Source organism: Cynara cardunculus (genome assembly GCF_001531365.2).
Source record: "Cynara cardunculus var. scolymus isolate 2C chromosome LG 1, CcrdV1, whole genome shotgun sequence".
In the NCBI taxonomy this organism is placed as follows: domain Eukaryota; kingdom Viridiplantae; phylum Streptophyta; class Magnoliopsida; order Asterales; family Asteraceae; genus Cynara; species Cynara cardunculus.
Genome location: NC_037528.1, coordinates 36,180,069 through 36,193,986, shown reverse-complemented (window position 1 = coordinate 36,193,986; position 13,918 = coordinate 36,180,069). Strand labels below are relative to the sequence as shown.

Below are 13,918 nucleotides of genomic sequence, written 5' to 3'. Positions count from 1 at the left end.
AGAAAATTAAATAAAAAGAAATCTCCTACATGTTATAAATGTGGTAAAAAAGGTCATTATGCTAATAAATGTAAATCTATTAAAAAATTTGATAAAGAAAAAGACAAGAAAGTTGCAATAATAGAATCAACTAGTTCTTCAAATAATGAATCTGGATATGAATCTTCATCTATAGAAGAAATTAATAATTTCTCAACAGATAGTTCCTCTGAAGAAGAAAATTGTACCTGTAAAAATATAGGTGAATGTTCAAAGAATAAAATTGAGGATGAAGTATATATAATTCAATCACAATTTGATGATAATYTAACTATTAATATGATAAATAGTGATGTTTTATCTGCTTTAAAATTAATTAAAGATCCAGAATTAAGATCTCAAATAATAGATCAATTAGGAGAAGAAAAGAAAAAAGCTAAAATAATAAATGAACCATACTCAATGAAAACTGTTAATAAAATGTTACAAGAAAGAAAATCACAACAACCAATTAAATCTGATTATGATCAAGAAATTAAAAATCTTAAATTAGAAATTTCTGATTTAAAATTTCAAGTTACTCAATTAGAAAATAATACAAATATAATAAATAATGCATCATCTTCATCTACACCTTTTAATAAAGATGATGAATTTTTACAAACATTAGARGAATTTGAATCACATAAATGGTATACAAATATTAATCTTCTAATTGGAGATTCCTATAAAAAGCAATTTGTTGCTATGATTGATAGTGGAGCAGATAAAAATTGTATTCAAGAADGATTAATACCAACTAAATATTGTCATAAGACTACTACTGTCTTAAGAACATYATCTCAACAAAAATTAGGAGTTAAATGTGAAATAATTGCAAAAATTTGYCAAGATGGTATATGTATTCCACAAAAATTTATAATGTTAAATGCAGAACATATGCCTGCAAATCAGTTAATTCTAGGAAATCCTTTTCTAAAAACTATTTATTCTATAGAACATATTAGTGAAGTATGTATTATTGAAAATTATAAAAGCAATAAAATTAAATTAGAATTTATTGAAAAACCACAATTATCATGGTTAAAAGAAATTGAAACAATGATTAATTTAAAACAAAATCAATTAAATTATATAAAAGAAGAAAAATTAATATTAACAATTGAAGAACAATTAAATAATTCAAAATTACAGGATAAAATAAAATTATTACAAAATCAATTTACTTTAAGTATTTGTGCTGATCATCCTAATGCTTTTTGGGAAAGAAAACAACATATTATTTCTCTTCCCTATGARGATGATTTTAATGAGAAAAATATTCCTACTAAAGCTAGACCATGTCAAATGAACAAAGAATATTTAGATCTATGCAAAAATGAAATTACTTCTTTATTAGATAAGAAATTAATAAGACCATCCAAATCACCATGGTCTTGTACAGCATTTTATGTTAATAAACATTCTGAAAAAGAAAGAGGTGTACCTAGATTGGTAATTAATTATAAACCTTTAAATAAAGTTCTTAAATGGATTAGATATCCTATTCCTAATAAAAAAGATTTATTAGATCGTTTACATGAGGCAAATATCTTTTCCAAATTTGATTTAAAATCTGGATATTGGCAAATTCAAATAAATGAATCTGATCGTTATAAAACTGCATTTAATGTTCCTTTTGGTCAATATGAATGGAATGTTATGCCATTTGGACTTAAAAATGCTCCCTCTGAATTTCAAAAAATTATGAATGATATTTTTTATCCTTTTAGTAATTTTATTATTGTTTATATAGATGATATTTTAATTTTTTCAAAAGATATTGAAACCCATTTTAAACATTTATATTTGTTTGAGAAAATTATTATAAAAAATGGTCTAGTTATATCTAAACCAAAAATGTTATTATTTCAAACTAAGWTTAGATTCCTTGGTCATAAYATTGGACAARGAAATATTATTCCTATTCAAAGAAGTATAGATTTTTCTAATAAATTTCCTGATGAAATTACTGATAAAAATCAATTACAAAGATTTTTGGGTAGTGTTAATTATGTGGCACCATTTTATAAAGATTTGTATAAAGAAACTACAATCTTATATGAAAGATTAAAAAATAATCCTAAACCATGGACTGAACAACATACTAAAGCTGTTCAAATAATTAAAGAAAAAATAAAATCTTTACCTTGTTTATCTTTAGCAAATCCTAATTGGGATAAAATTATTGAAACTGATGCATCTGATTTGGGTTATGGTGGTATATTAAGACAAACCCATCCTGAATCAGGTAAGATATATATTATTAGATTCTGTTCAGGAAAATGGAATAATTCTCAGAAAAATTATTCTACAACTGCTAAAGAAATTTTAGCAATTGYTAAATGTGTTTTAAAATTTCAAGATGATTTATATAATCAGCAGTTTACAATTATTACTGATTGTCAATCTGCAAAATATATGTTTACTAAAGATTTTAAACATGATGTTTCAAAACAAATGTTTGCTAGATGGCAAGCTCATTTAGCACCATTTGATTTCAATATTGTTTATAGAAAAGGAATAGATAATAGTCTTCCTGATTTTCTTACTCGTGAATATTTGCAGAATAATTCCTCATAATACAGGAAGAGTTCTCTCCCCTACTAATAGTAGAGGAAGAGGTCATGGTCGTGGTCGTGGATTTATAATCCAACAAGGCAATAGACAGCTTATAGCTTCTTCAAATATTCCTCAACCTGAAGATCCCCTTTATAAGGAATTTCAGGAATTTTTAAAGGCAAAAAAGGGTAATACACCTACTTATGCTCAAGCAATACAAGARAATGAATCAAATGATGATTCTGAGTATATTTATAATAACTCGGAGGAGGTAATAATACTCCTAGAAAATAATGATATTTTGAGATATATTGAATCTCAAGAAAATCAAGAAAATCCTTGGCCAATAATGGAAAGATATCTGGATAATGCATCATATGCAGCTACCTCATATAAATCCAGATCTTATTATGAGCAATTGTTAATAGCAACCCAGACATGTGAAATATCTCATTTTACTGGGTCCAATACTAAAGTTTATAACTTTAGTAAAATTATTATTAAGCGGTTAATAACTGCTGAAGAATGGGGCATATCTACTTTGAAGGAGAAAGAATATTTTCATCCTGAATCAAAGGTTATGGTTAAATATACTTTCTGGGATTATATTGAAGCTTTCAATAAGGTTTTCTTATATGAAAATCCCCAGAAGACTCATTCATGGTTTATAAAGGTATGTGATCAAGTTTATAAACAGGTCATACCTCATTAGTTTCTACAATGGTGGATCTCATACGGTCCTAATATTGCAATTCTGCCAGAATTATATAAAGGTTTATATACAGATTGGTCTGAARCCTCTTCCAAATTAATGGAAGATAAAAGTCGTACTCATGTATCATTTGWGGTTATATCCTCTATGCATTTCTTTGTTGAATTCTCTATTCCATGGATATTCAAATGGATTCCAAAGGTGGATTATACTCCAGAAAAATTTCCTGTTTTGAAAAGATTATATCTTACAAAATTTTGGTCCAAGATGATGAAGAAAGATAAAGATGGTGTTCTAAATTCTCAAGATACAGTGAATCATATTCATCAAAAGATTGTTTTATATCAAGAGCAGAGAAGATTCAAAAAAGCTCAAGGACAATCAATGGCAGTCTCTCCTATCAGTCCAATGACACAAATTATGAATCAAATGAAGAAAACAGGAAAAGAGCTATCTCATGATGAGATTCTTGAAGAATATTTGAATTTAGTTCAAAAAGATCTGCATCAATATTTAGATCAAAAAGTTCAATCAAGACCCAATTCTTCTACKTCAAGTATGTCRGTKGAAGGAGAAAATAAGTTTCAATACTTAGCTGGTGAATCTCAAGACCCAAATGAAGAAGATTTATCCATTGATGATATTTTCTCAGTAATCAAGACTTCAATAATGAAGCCTCAGAAGACTGGAGAATGCTCTGGAACAAAGACATAATCATATAACAATGGGTCCCAGTTGAAGATTTTTGCACCACCTTTAATAAAGTGGTGGACCCCATCAATTATGCCAACTTTTATAAAGTTTTTTGTAATTTTGTAATAATTTAGGTGTAATAATTCACCTTTTCTCTTATCCTTATCTGATATTAGATTGAATTTGATACTAGTTTGAAGTCCGGGTCTATATAAAGGCCTTAGTAGCTTAGTTATAGATAAGAGTTCCCAGAGTTCTCTAGCCATCCTCCCTCCTACTTGTAAAAACTTTCTTTATAATATTTTGAGTATTTAATATATAAAGCTTCCAGCATAAGAATCTCTTTTCTTTCTTTGTAAGTATTCTTACTTTACTTTGTTTTATATTTAGTTTATATTTGTTTAAAAGGAATTTAGCCTAAATGACAGGCTAAATCTCTGTTAAACAATCTTTAGATGAAGAAGACAAATATATATAGTCCTGGCTACTATACTGGTTAAATCATGAGTTAATCAAAGTCTGGGATAATCTTCATAATTTGAAAACATAATGATCAATGTCCATAAGTCGTGCATTAAGCCGTTGTTAGCCATGTGAAGGCGTATTAAGGCCATTAAGTCATTGACTCGGACTAGTATCATCTTGTTTACAGATTATTGTTTAATTTGAAAACCCCATGACTCAATTAATATGTGGTTTAATCAGAAGGAGTGTGTGTGGCACACCCCGATATGGCTTCATCGTTATCATTTCAATAAAAGCAATATTCCTAAGTCTTTATGTCACAAAGAAATGTTGACTCAAAATTATAGCATCTCATGCATGTGTTAACAAGAGCTATAATATAACCAAATCACAAATGCCACCCTTATTCAATGTACATCTCTCCTTGATATGTCATCTTTATCTCATGCTACACCTCTCCTTGATATGTCACCCTTATCCCATAATACACCTCTCCTTGATATGCCACCTTTATTTCCTCATTAGATCTACAGATAAATTTGTAGTTTTAACTAATAATAGCCTCAAAACATTTTCATATCGACACCACATTCTTTCAAAAACAGTTATACTCATCTCAACAGTTTTGAAAGAAACAACAGGTTACTCTTCTCATCACCAAAACAGTTTTAAAACCGTTAAAACCACATTTGAGCAACAATAGACCTCATCGGACAAGGCATGGGCGGAGACTGCCCCTCATCGGCCAACACTATGGCCAATAACCCTTTCATGGGTCAATATCTACAATCCAGACAACACTTAGAAAATAAAAACATATTCACCGGTCACACTATGTCCAGTAACAACCTCACCCGTCAACCCTATGTCCGGTAACAACCTCACCCGTCAACCCTATGTCCGGTAACAACCTCACCTGTCAACACTTGAATATAAATAAACAAAACTGAGCAATGCTTTGTCCGATGAGCATCCTCACCGGACAAGGAGTTGGGTGATAAACACCCAATCCGATCAACACTTCAAAATCCCAACCATTTAATCCATTCAACACTTGGGCGATAAGGTGCCCAAATCAGACAACACCCTGTCCGATAAAGGTCTTCATCGGATAGCACTTCATCTGGTAAAGTCCTCACCGGACAATAAAAAAAAACTCAACTAACTTCACCGGTCAAAGCATGACTGATATGAGACCCTCATCGGACAACATTGGGTCCGATTACAAGCCTCATCAGACCATGCATTTATACATAAGAAATATATAACAGTTTATAGCAATTCTTATTCACAATCATAAAACTAGAATTTTACCAGCAGTATAATTTGAATTACAAAGTCTGCTGTTGAAAACTCACCTTTGAAACAAATAATTTTGAAGATGAATTATGCTCAAAGATACTTCCAGCTTGATCACAACTTCAACTATGAGATCACACACAAATTCTCACTCTTTTTCCTTCCCCAACTCTTTCTAAAAATGGCAGGAAGTATGCCTCTTCAAAATTCTTACCTTAAATACTCCTGCCTAAACAGGCGCCGAAGGTTTGAATGAAATAAAATTTCCCTTCCAACACATACCACATACATATGCATACATATATTTTTATACACAAGTACACATACATATATACTCATGCACATACTACTCGCATAACATTCTCATGCATGCATATTCACAAATTAACAAATAATCACATAACCAATAACTCAAATAATTACCTCCAAGTATAACCGGAACCTGGTTATCATAGAAGGATTAACCATAGTAAAGGTTGATGAAGAAATGGAAGGTCATACACTCATTAAACAAGGCAAGCTTTCACTAAGTTTATATATTAGTAGCCAACTTGTATTATTTTTCTCATATTCACTATGATTCTCACTAATGCTGACAATAGTTTATGTAATTCTATTCCACATCGTATATAAACAAATCTTCACTCAACAACTTCATCCAAGGGATCTAGGTATGTTTCAACTAGTGGTCATGCTGACCTTGAAGAAGAGGGATTTTGGTTCATTTTTTGAGGGGTTTATTTAATTAATTAAGGGCAAAAATGTCATAATCAGGTCAAGTGTAAAAGACATGTTTTGAGTTGATGTCACAAGAAAATCACTTGATAGGGCTGCATTTAACAATGTATAGAGGTGCAATTAGTCTTCCCCCTTGACTAAATAACAATTTTGACCTAAATAGACTTGTTCTGTCATTTACTACATCATAATGACCCTGATGTTTTAATAACTAGATCATACTATAGAAACAGCAGATAATCATATCCAAATTGCAACACAAACAATAACATAATATACTAAGACAACACAAACAGTAGGAAGCAAACATCATCATCATCATCCTAAACATTCACATACCAGAAATCCTAAACATATAACATTAACCACACCATAAAGTTTAGATCAACTCCCTCCTCCATAGAGGAAGGCAGCAAAAACACAGATTCAACAGAAAAACATGGAGTTGCACACATTCTCCTGCAGCTTCGGGAGCTGAGGAACAGGCACGGCTCCTGCAGAAGTAACTCCTGTGCCACCATGACTAGAGCTTGTTTCAGAGTGGTCCTCAAATTTCATAAACTGCCCCACCTGAGTTGCAGCAAGGTGGGCATAGCATATCGGAGCAACTGTTGTATAGTATGTTCAAAACGTCATCGTCCATCAATAATAATTCCATCAAGACAATTATAATTCAGTATGGACAGAGAGATTTGCTTACCAACAGAAATGGCAGTTGTACTACGCTGGTAACTGTAGAACACATACGCACGCACAGCATTAGGATTAACATATCATTGGATTATAAACGAAAATGGTGGGCCAGAAACTTACACATAAGATAAGGAATGCACAAGCTCCTGGAGGTCATCAGCTGTGAACCCAATCTCATCGTATAAAACATGGTAATGTGTAGGTCTTGTTGTTCCCTGAAGATTTTTAAAAAATAAATAACCAATAAACCACCGAAAAGGGAGTGGGGATAAAGTAAAAATGGTAAGATGCTCACTATCATCCCAGCATGTGCACACATGTAGAAGTCATTGTTCCGAGGATGACAAACTTTGTTATCAATCACAGTTCCTGTTTCAACATGGTTGATGGTTTAGCTTCCAAAACTCAAAGCCTCCAAGCTATTAAAGTTAATTACCCACCGGGTGGAACGTTATCAGGAGACCCTGGCTGGAAGAATTTGGTGTGATGATTTTTCTGTGCAATAATCACAAGGAACTTGGGGCACCATTTGTCGTCTAGAAACTTGCAGGCCTGCACCATTCAGAAAAAAAAAATTGCATGCCAAAGCTCGTCTTGTTAAAAACGAGCAGAGCTATAAAATCAACCATACCTCAATAATCTGGTCCAGCTCGATGTTCAAAACTTGATTAAACTGGGACTCGCTGACACCATCCCTGAAAATGGTACAAATCGAGTGAATAAAAAGAAGTTCAAATCTCAAATGCTTCTCAAGTAGACAAAGATTTTACCTGAAGATGATTATTTGATCCGGCTTTCGTTTTGCTGAGCTCACATAGAAATCGAGAAGTAATTCTCTGCCAGAAAGTAAATGTCCATGAGAACACCCTCAGTAAAATGCAAATTGAATCCAGATATAGTTTTCTATGCAAACAGTACCTCATGATGCCGTCATCTTCTGTATCTGAAACTTTCTTAAATAGAGAGTCGATCATCTCTACTTTGGGAGATTGAGTACGCACCGAAGCTCTATAGCGAGAGATCAAAGGCCAATGCCTTGAACTAACCACCTGAAAACCAATAACAACATCAAGTTAGCAACTCACCCATCTTCATTTGGATCATTACAAAGCACAAGAAAGTTACCGCAGCAATAGAAGGGATATCAGATTGACCCGGAGAACCATGCGAGACATCCATTCCAAGAATGATTGTGGGAGCTTTAGATACGATGGGAATAGATGGTGTATGCTCAACTGCCAACATAGAATTCAACCCTCCAAGCTGCAACCAACATCGGTTTTTTTTATTCTCTTCCAACCAATTGGATTTCATTCAACTGTTATAGCAATCTCACCTTGGCATTGATCTTAAGAAGTACATTCGTTAAATACTGATCATTGACTCGTGTGGGAGCAATACACTGGGTGACAATCCCGTATTCTGCAAGACACTTGCGCTTCCACGGACCTTAAAAGTTTCACAAGAGGATTTTGTTAAAAAAAAATAAGAATTAAAAATGCATAAAAAAGTAGATGATCAAGTACTACCATAAAGGTCAGAGTTCTTTCTCTCGGGTAGCAAGCAAAGAAGGAACTGTGGGGCACCAGGAAGTTTCGACTGTATGTTTTCAAACATTTTCTCCACCCTAACTAGAGGCGGGGCCCGCCTGTTCTGAGGACTTTCTTCGAAACAATCAAAAGGCTCATCAATTCGCTACATTTTTTAGACAAGCACAGTCAACCATTTGGTAATTATTGGGATTTGTGCCTCATAAAGCATCAAGTTTCGAATTATACCACTGTTAGTTAGAAAAAATATTTATCACAGCAAACGATTGATAGATTAAAGAAATCAAAACATACAATTCCTTTCAGCCCCCCACATTTGATCAGATCCTTAACAAGGTTGCGAATGTCACAACGAGCTGAGAAGTTAACGACAGCCCACTTTTCGATCTTGGTGGGATCCACAAGTTTCTACATTATCAAATCAAAGTTTGTTATAAGCCATTGCCACGGAAAAGCATATTTCATCTAACTTTTGATGTAGAAAGAAACAAGGAAAGAGGAATAGAAGGGCACCTTGTTGTTAAAATTCCACCGTCCATTTCGGGGGAAGAAGTCTTCTCCATTGCCCACTTTCAACTGCAATAAGATCAAAGCCAATATGCATAAACAAAAAAATAATAATAATAATAATATAACAGCAAACGTAAACATTGCCCGAAACAGATTATAGAAGTACCCTTGGGGCTGGCAGAACACGACCTTCGACCTGTGTAAAGCTACTATTTATCGATATGCCACAGGAGCGCAACAACGGCTCAGCATCATAGTTGTTGAGTTTCAATGCCTTGCAATCACATGAAACAAGATTATTATGTTTTTAGTTCTCCAAACACACAAACTGTCTGAATTTCATGAAAACCTACATCACTCAAAACCCGCATTCGCTCTTGAGGCTTCTGTCGTGATTTCTCAACCAGAGAGGATCGTTGCAGTGTGGAGAGTGCCTTTGTATACCGTTGTAACGAGACCAATGAACAGAGCTACAAGTGATCCAAACAAACAATAAACACACAAGGTGCAAAAAAAGAAGTTATATGCACATTTCTTATCAAGAAGTTATATGCACATTTCTTATCACTCTACCTCAAGGGGAAAGTATGTTGGCCGTTTCGGCCTCCCAACATTGATGCAAGGTAGATCACCAGAATAGCGCAATTCAATCTTGCGGTAGTTCACAAAATAATCATAAACTGTGACTTCCAATAGTTCAGCCTCCCCATTCTCATCTTTGCTTTTCTGTTTCAACGAAAACCTACAAGTTCCCATCGATTCACCCAGTCAACAATTGATTATTGCATACAAAATAACCAATAAAAATATACTTACATCTGTTCACTGCAACGCTTCTCACTCAGTCCAGTAATCTTGTATTCAGTATTAGTCGGACTGGTCTTCACCCTAAGGTTCTTTAGGGTCCGCTTAGCCTGATGAAAAGATAGAAACTTGCAATGTGAGACTGTACCACAGCACCCGGAAACAACAAGCGATCAATATATTACCTTTGCCCAGTCAATAGAATAAGGATCTTTCACGTTTTGGTTGTTAATTAGAAAATCCACCACTGGCCCAGGCTGGATGATCATGGTGGTAGATACGTCTGTTAATGGCAGCAAACAGTTAACCAGAAAAATCCTAAGTGAACTTTTGATAAGATAACTGTGCAGAGACTTTAGACTTTACCAATATTTAGGGATAGACCCCCCTGAGATGTACGAAAACTTGAATGGAATCCACGACAACCAAGAACGCCACCACCAACATCAGCAAAGTTCTTCACATCATTGTGGAAGAAGGATTGACGAACAAGCAGACAGCCCCTGTCATACAGATTAGATGAAGTTAGCCAAAAGATATATACTTTACTCAACAAACACTTTCTATTTCAGATAACTTACTGCTTGGCAGCATGTTGCCTGAGGATAATGTCAAGAACCCTTAACGCCTCTTGAGAGTTCTCTGACTCCTGACCGCGTAAAGCTTGTGCAATTGCTTGCATAGGAATCTTGGCTGCAAAACTCAGCTCAACTTTAAACGTTTTTGATTGATACTGGCGCCGCATCCTCTTCCTGTCCTTTTCACCGGGACTTCCAGGGCTGGTATTTCCATTGTTTCTGCATATTTAAGAACACAGATCCGTATAAGAACAAAGATCCATAACTAAATGCAGAATGGATGCTTCTAACATGCATACCTGCTTGAAGTAACATCCTCCAACACAACAGTGAACTCAAGTTTGTTTCTCGGAAGTGCACCAACAGTGAACAAGCTCTTTTCTCCATCATAAGCAAACTCTTTTCCAGCCAACTCACTATCATATGTTTCATGAACTCTATCAAGCACTTTCCTTCCTACCCCTTTTCCATCCACTGGTCGGCCATCTTCATAAAAAAGGGCAACCTGTTGGAATCAATTCGATTCGAAAGCAGTGAGATCATATAAGTTGTAACATTATGTAGTGGAAGAGAATGAATAACATACGCTGTAGTGAAAGAAGTGCCCATCAACGTTAGACACGTTGACTTTGAAGTGGTTGGTCAAGAGCTGGATTTTCTGGCCCTTGGTGGCCAACCCACGTCTAGCCATTGGCACACGCAACACCTTTTTCTTGATGGGTTCAAGAGCTTGTTCAGTGTCTGCTTTGATCGGGACCACATTTTCAGGAACAGGCGGAGGAGGTGGCAGAGCCTCAGCAGCTACTCCATTGCCATCGTTTTCATGTGAATCCATCACCAAGTCCTGTGTAACACACAATTAATATACATGCATGTTTAAAACTCATGATATCTACTCAAATCTGCACAAGAAACTGGAATCGTTCTTATCCAGTTCTCAGAAGATCAACATGAACCAAATTTGAAGCAACTATAATCAACAACATCTAGTGTAAAACACAGCACAAGGGGCCAAAGATCATACAAAAGGACAAACCAAAAGATTCGAAAATTTCTAATTCATAGAATTCAAGAATGATCAAACAAAATGTTCCTAACTTTTTTGGAACCACAAGCAACTCAGGCTAAGCTGAAAAGACAACTTCTAAATTCTTTTAACACATGTAATTGGGATCTATTTGCCCAAGGAAAAGATAAACTTTGCATGCAAGCAGCATAGGTTTCAAACGAGGCAGGAGGATACTACTTCAAACCACATAGTCAGTCACATAAGTCTATGGACCTCAAAAAATAACAGTTGCAGTTGGAACAAAAAGGATAAAAGAAGGTAACCAATTGGGTTCAAAGAGTAACCAAAAAGATAAGATGACCATGACCAAGTTAGAAGACAAAATAAAACAGAGAAACTGACCAAGCATGGAGCACCAAAGGCTCCATTTTTCCAACTCAATCCAAAGTGTAACCAAAAAGATAAAATTACCATGTTAAAATACAACATAAAACAGGTAAAACAAAAGAGTAAACTACCCCAGAAAAGGACACATAACAATTTCAAGAACCAGAATGGTGTACACATCATTCTGAGTTCATGTGTGTGGCTGTGTTGTGTTTGTTTGCAGTACGGCTGATAAAAAGATAGGCCGAGTTTTGTATCAAAACAAACCCAACAAATGGTCTTGCAAAATATTAACGTTTGGAACCGCTTTTGGATTTTCTGTTTTTTTAATAATTAACTAAAGTAAATAAATAAATAAATATATATATATTATATATATATATAAGCAAATAAAAGACTGTCAATCGCATTGTTGCGGCAAAAAGGATCTAAAAGGATGAGAAAGAAATGACATATGCAGAGGATGGATCAGGAAACTATTTTCAAAATCAGCTACAAAATAAATAATAGAAAAAAAATCAAACTAAACCCACAAAAGAAAATTTAAAGAAAAACCCAAAAAGGAATCTACGACTCCAAAAATTCTAAATCCACAAAAATAACACCAAACTCCTCTAAACTCAGATCATGCGGAAGACAAATCCGACCACCCCTCTTCTGAATCAACCAAAAAAGAACAAAAGATGCACCATAAATAATTTAGTGTCTTCAAAAAACAAACTACAAGGTGTATTTTTTTCCACCGAATTCCTGAAAAAAATGCTAAAATACACAGAATACAAAGCCAACTTCTGAAAACCCTCTTTTGAAGAAAATAAATAAATAACAGCAGAAGAAGAAACTGAAAATGGAACAAAAACTAATGTACTTGTAGATCCTGAAACTGGTAAATCTATTCAAAACCAAGCAAGAACAACAACTTTTATCGAGTCAACCGAGCCCGTACATGCATGAGAAAGAACAAAATGAGAAATAACACCAATTTTAACCTAAAATTCTGAGAAACCCTCGTTTGTATAAGAGGATCATCAACCAGAAAATTTAATAGAAACAGAAAACGAGTGAGAGAGAACAACGCAAGCAGTTTCTAGAGACTCGAATAACGGACACTTCACTAACTTGGTAAAATACCATCATGAGAAAAAGACTCCCAAGAAAATTTGATTAAAGCTTGACTCGATTTACCCAAAAACTACCAACATTGCTTTGATTTTAGGGTTTTCAACCAGGAAAAAAACGCCAATAAGATAGATTTAAGCAACTATAGCTAATTAAAGAAGGATTCTTCAAGAAACAGAGAAGTAGCATGAGAAAACCCACAAAAATTTACCTAAGTGATATGAAGAACAGAAGAGCAAGAACCCTAAAAACTTGTCCTCCGTCCAAGGACCTTTTCTAGAGAGAGAGAGAGAGGGAGTGAGGTTGAGAGTGATGTAGAGGATGGAGTTTTTGTTGTACAAGTATATTTATTGTGAGAGTAAATTAGATAGGCAACACTGACGGTACCATAATCTTGTGTTTAACACTGACCGGTGCCATAATCTAAATTGTATAAATATAAAAATGAACCTTTTTCATTTCTTTTCTATTTTATAATTTTTTTAAGTAACCATTTCATATTTATTCGAGTGAACGTCATTTCTGGTCCTGTATGTATTATTATGGTTATTTTGTAAAGAATACAAGACAACTCACATGTTATTCGACTCGAATTTTTTTGACTCAAACTTGAGCTCGACTTGACATATTAACAAGTCGAGTGGAGTCGAGCTACCCAATACTTGACTTGAAAAACTCGTGAGATACTCGATTTTTTATATATATAATTAGTTTTATAATATAATTTATAAGATATTAGAAGCGTACTCGCGCAACGCAGGGAGATATATCGTGATTTTAA

At 34.2% G+C, this 13,918-nt stretch overlaps 1 protein-coding gene across 1 annotated transcript; it reads right to left on the bottom strand.

The window, feature by feature from the left end:
• Positions 1–6,736: 6,736 nt before the first annotated feature.
• On the bottom strand, positions 6,737–13,442 carry LOC112509704 (protein argonaute 4-like). Its single transcript, XM_025114805.1, has 23 exons — positions 13,349–13,442; positions 11,209–11,466; positions 10,922–11,127; positions 10,626–10,841; positions 10,411–10,547; positions 10,230–10,327; positions 10,057–10,154; positions 9,814–9,982; positions 9,594–9,710; positions 9,407–9,514; positions 9,244–9,306; positions 9,025–9,138; positions 8,710–8,875; positions 8,517–8,629; positions 8,306–8,443; positions 8,099–8,229; positions 7,951–8,016; positions 7,812–7,875; positions 7,621–7,732; positions 7,476–7,549; positions 7,301–7,395; positions 7,188–7,219; positions 6,737–7,095 (listed from the first exon to the last, which is right to left on the bottom strand). Exons 2-23 carry the CDS (start codon positions 11,455–11,457, stop codon positions 6,914–6,916), a joined length of 2,748 nt encoding a protein of 915 aa, XP_024970573.1. The 5' UTR covers positions 11,458–11,466; positions 13,349–13,442; the 3' UTR covers positions 6,737–6,913.
• Positions 13,443–13,918: the final 476 nt, after the last annotated feature.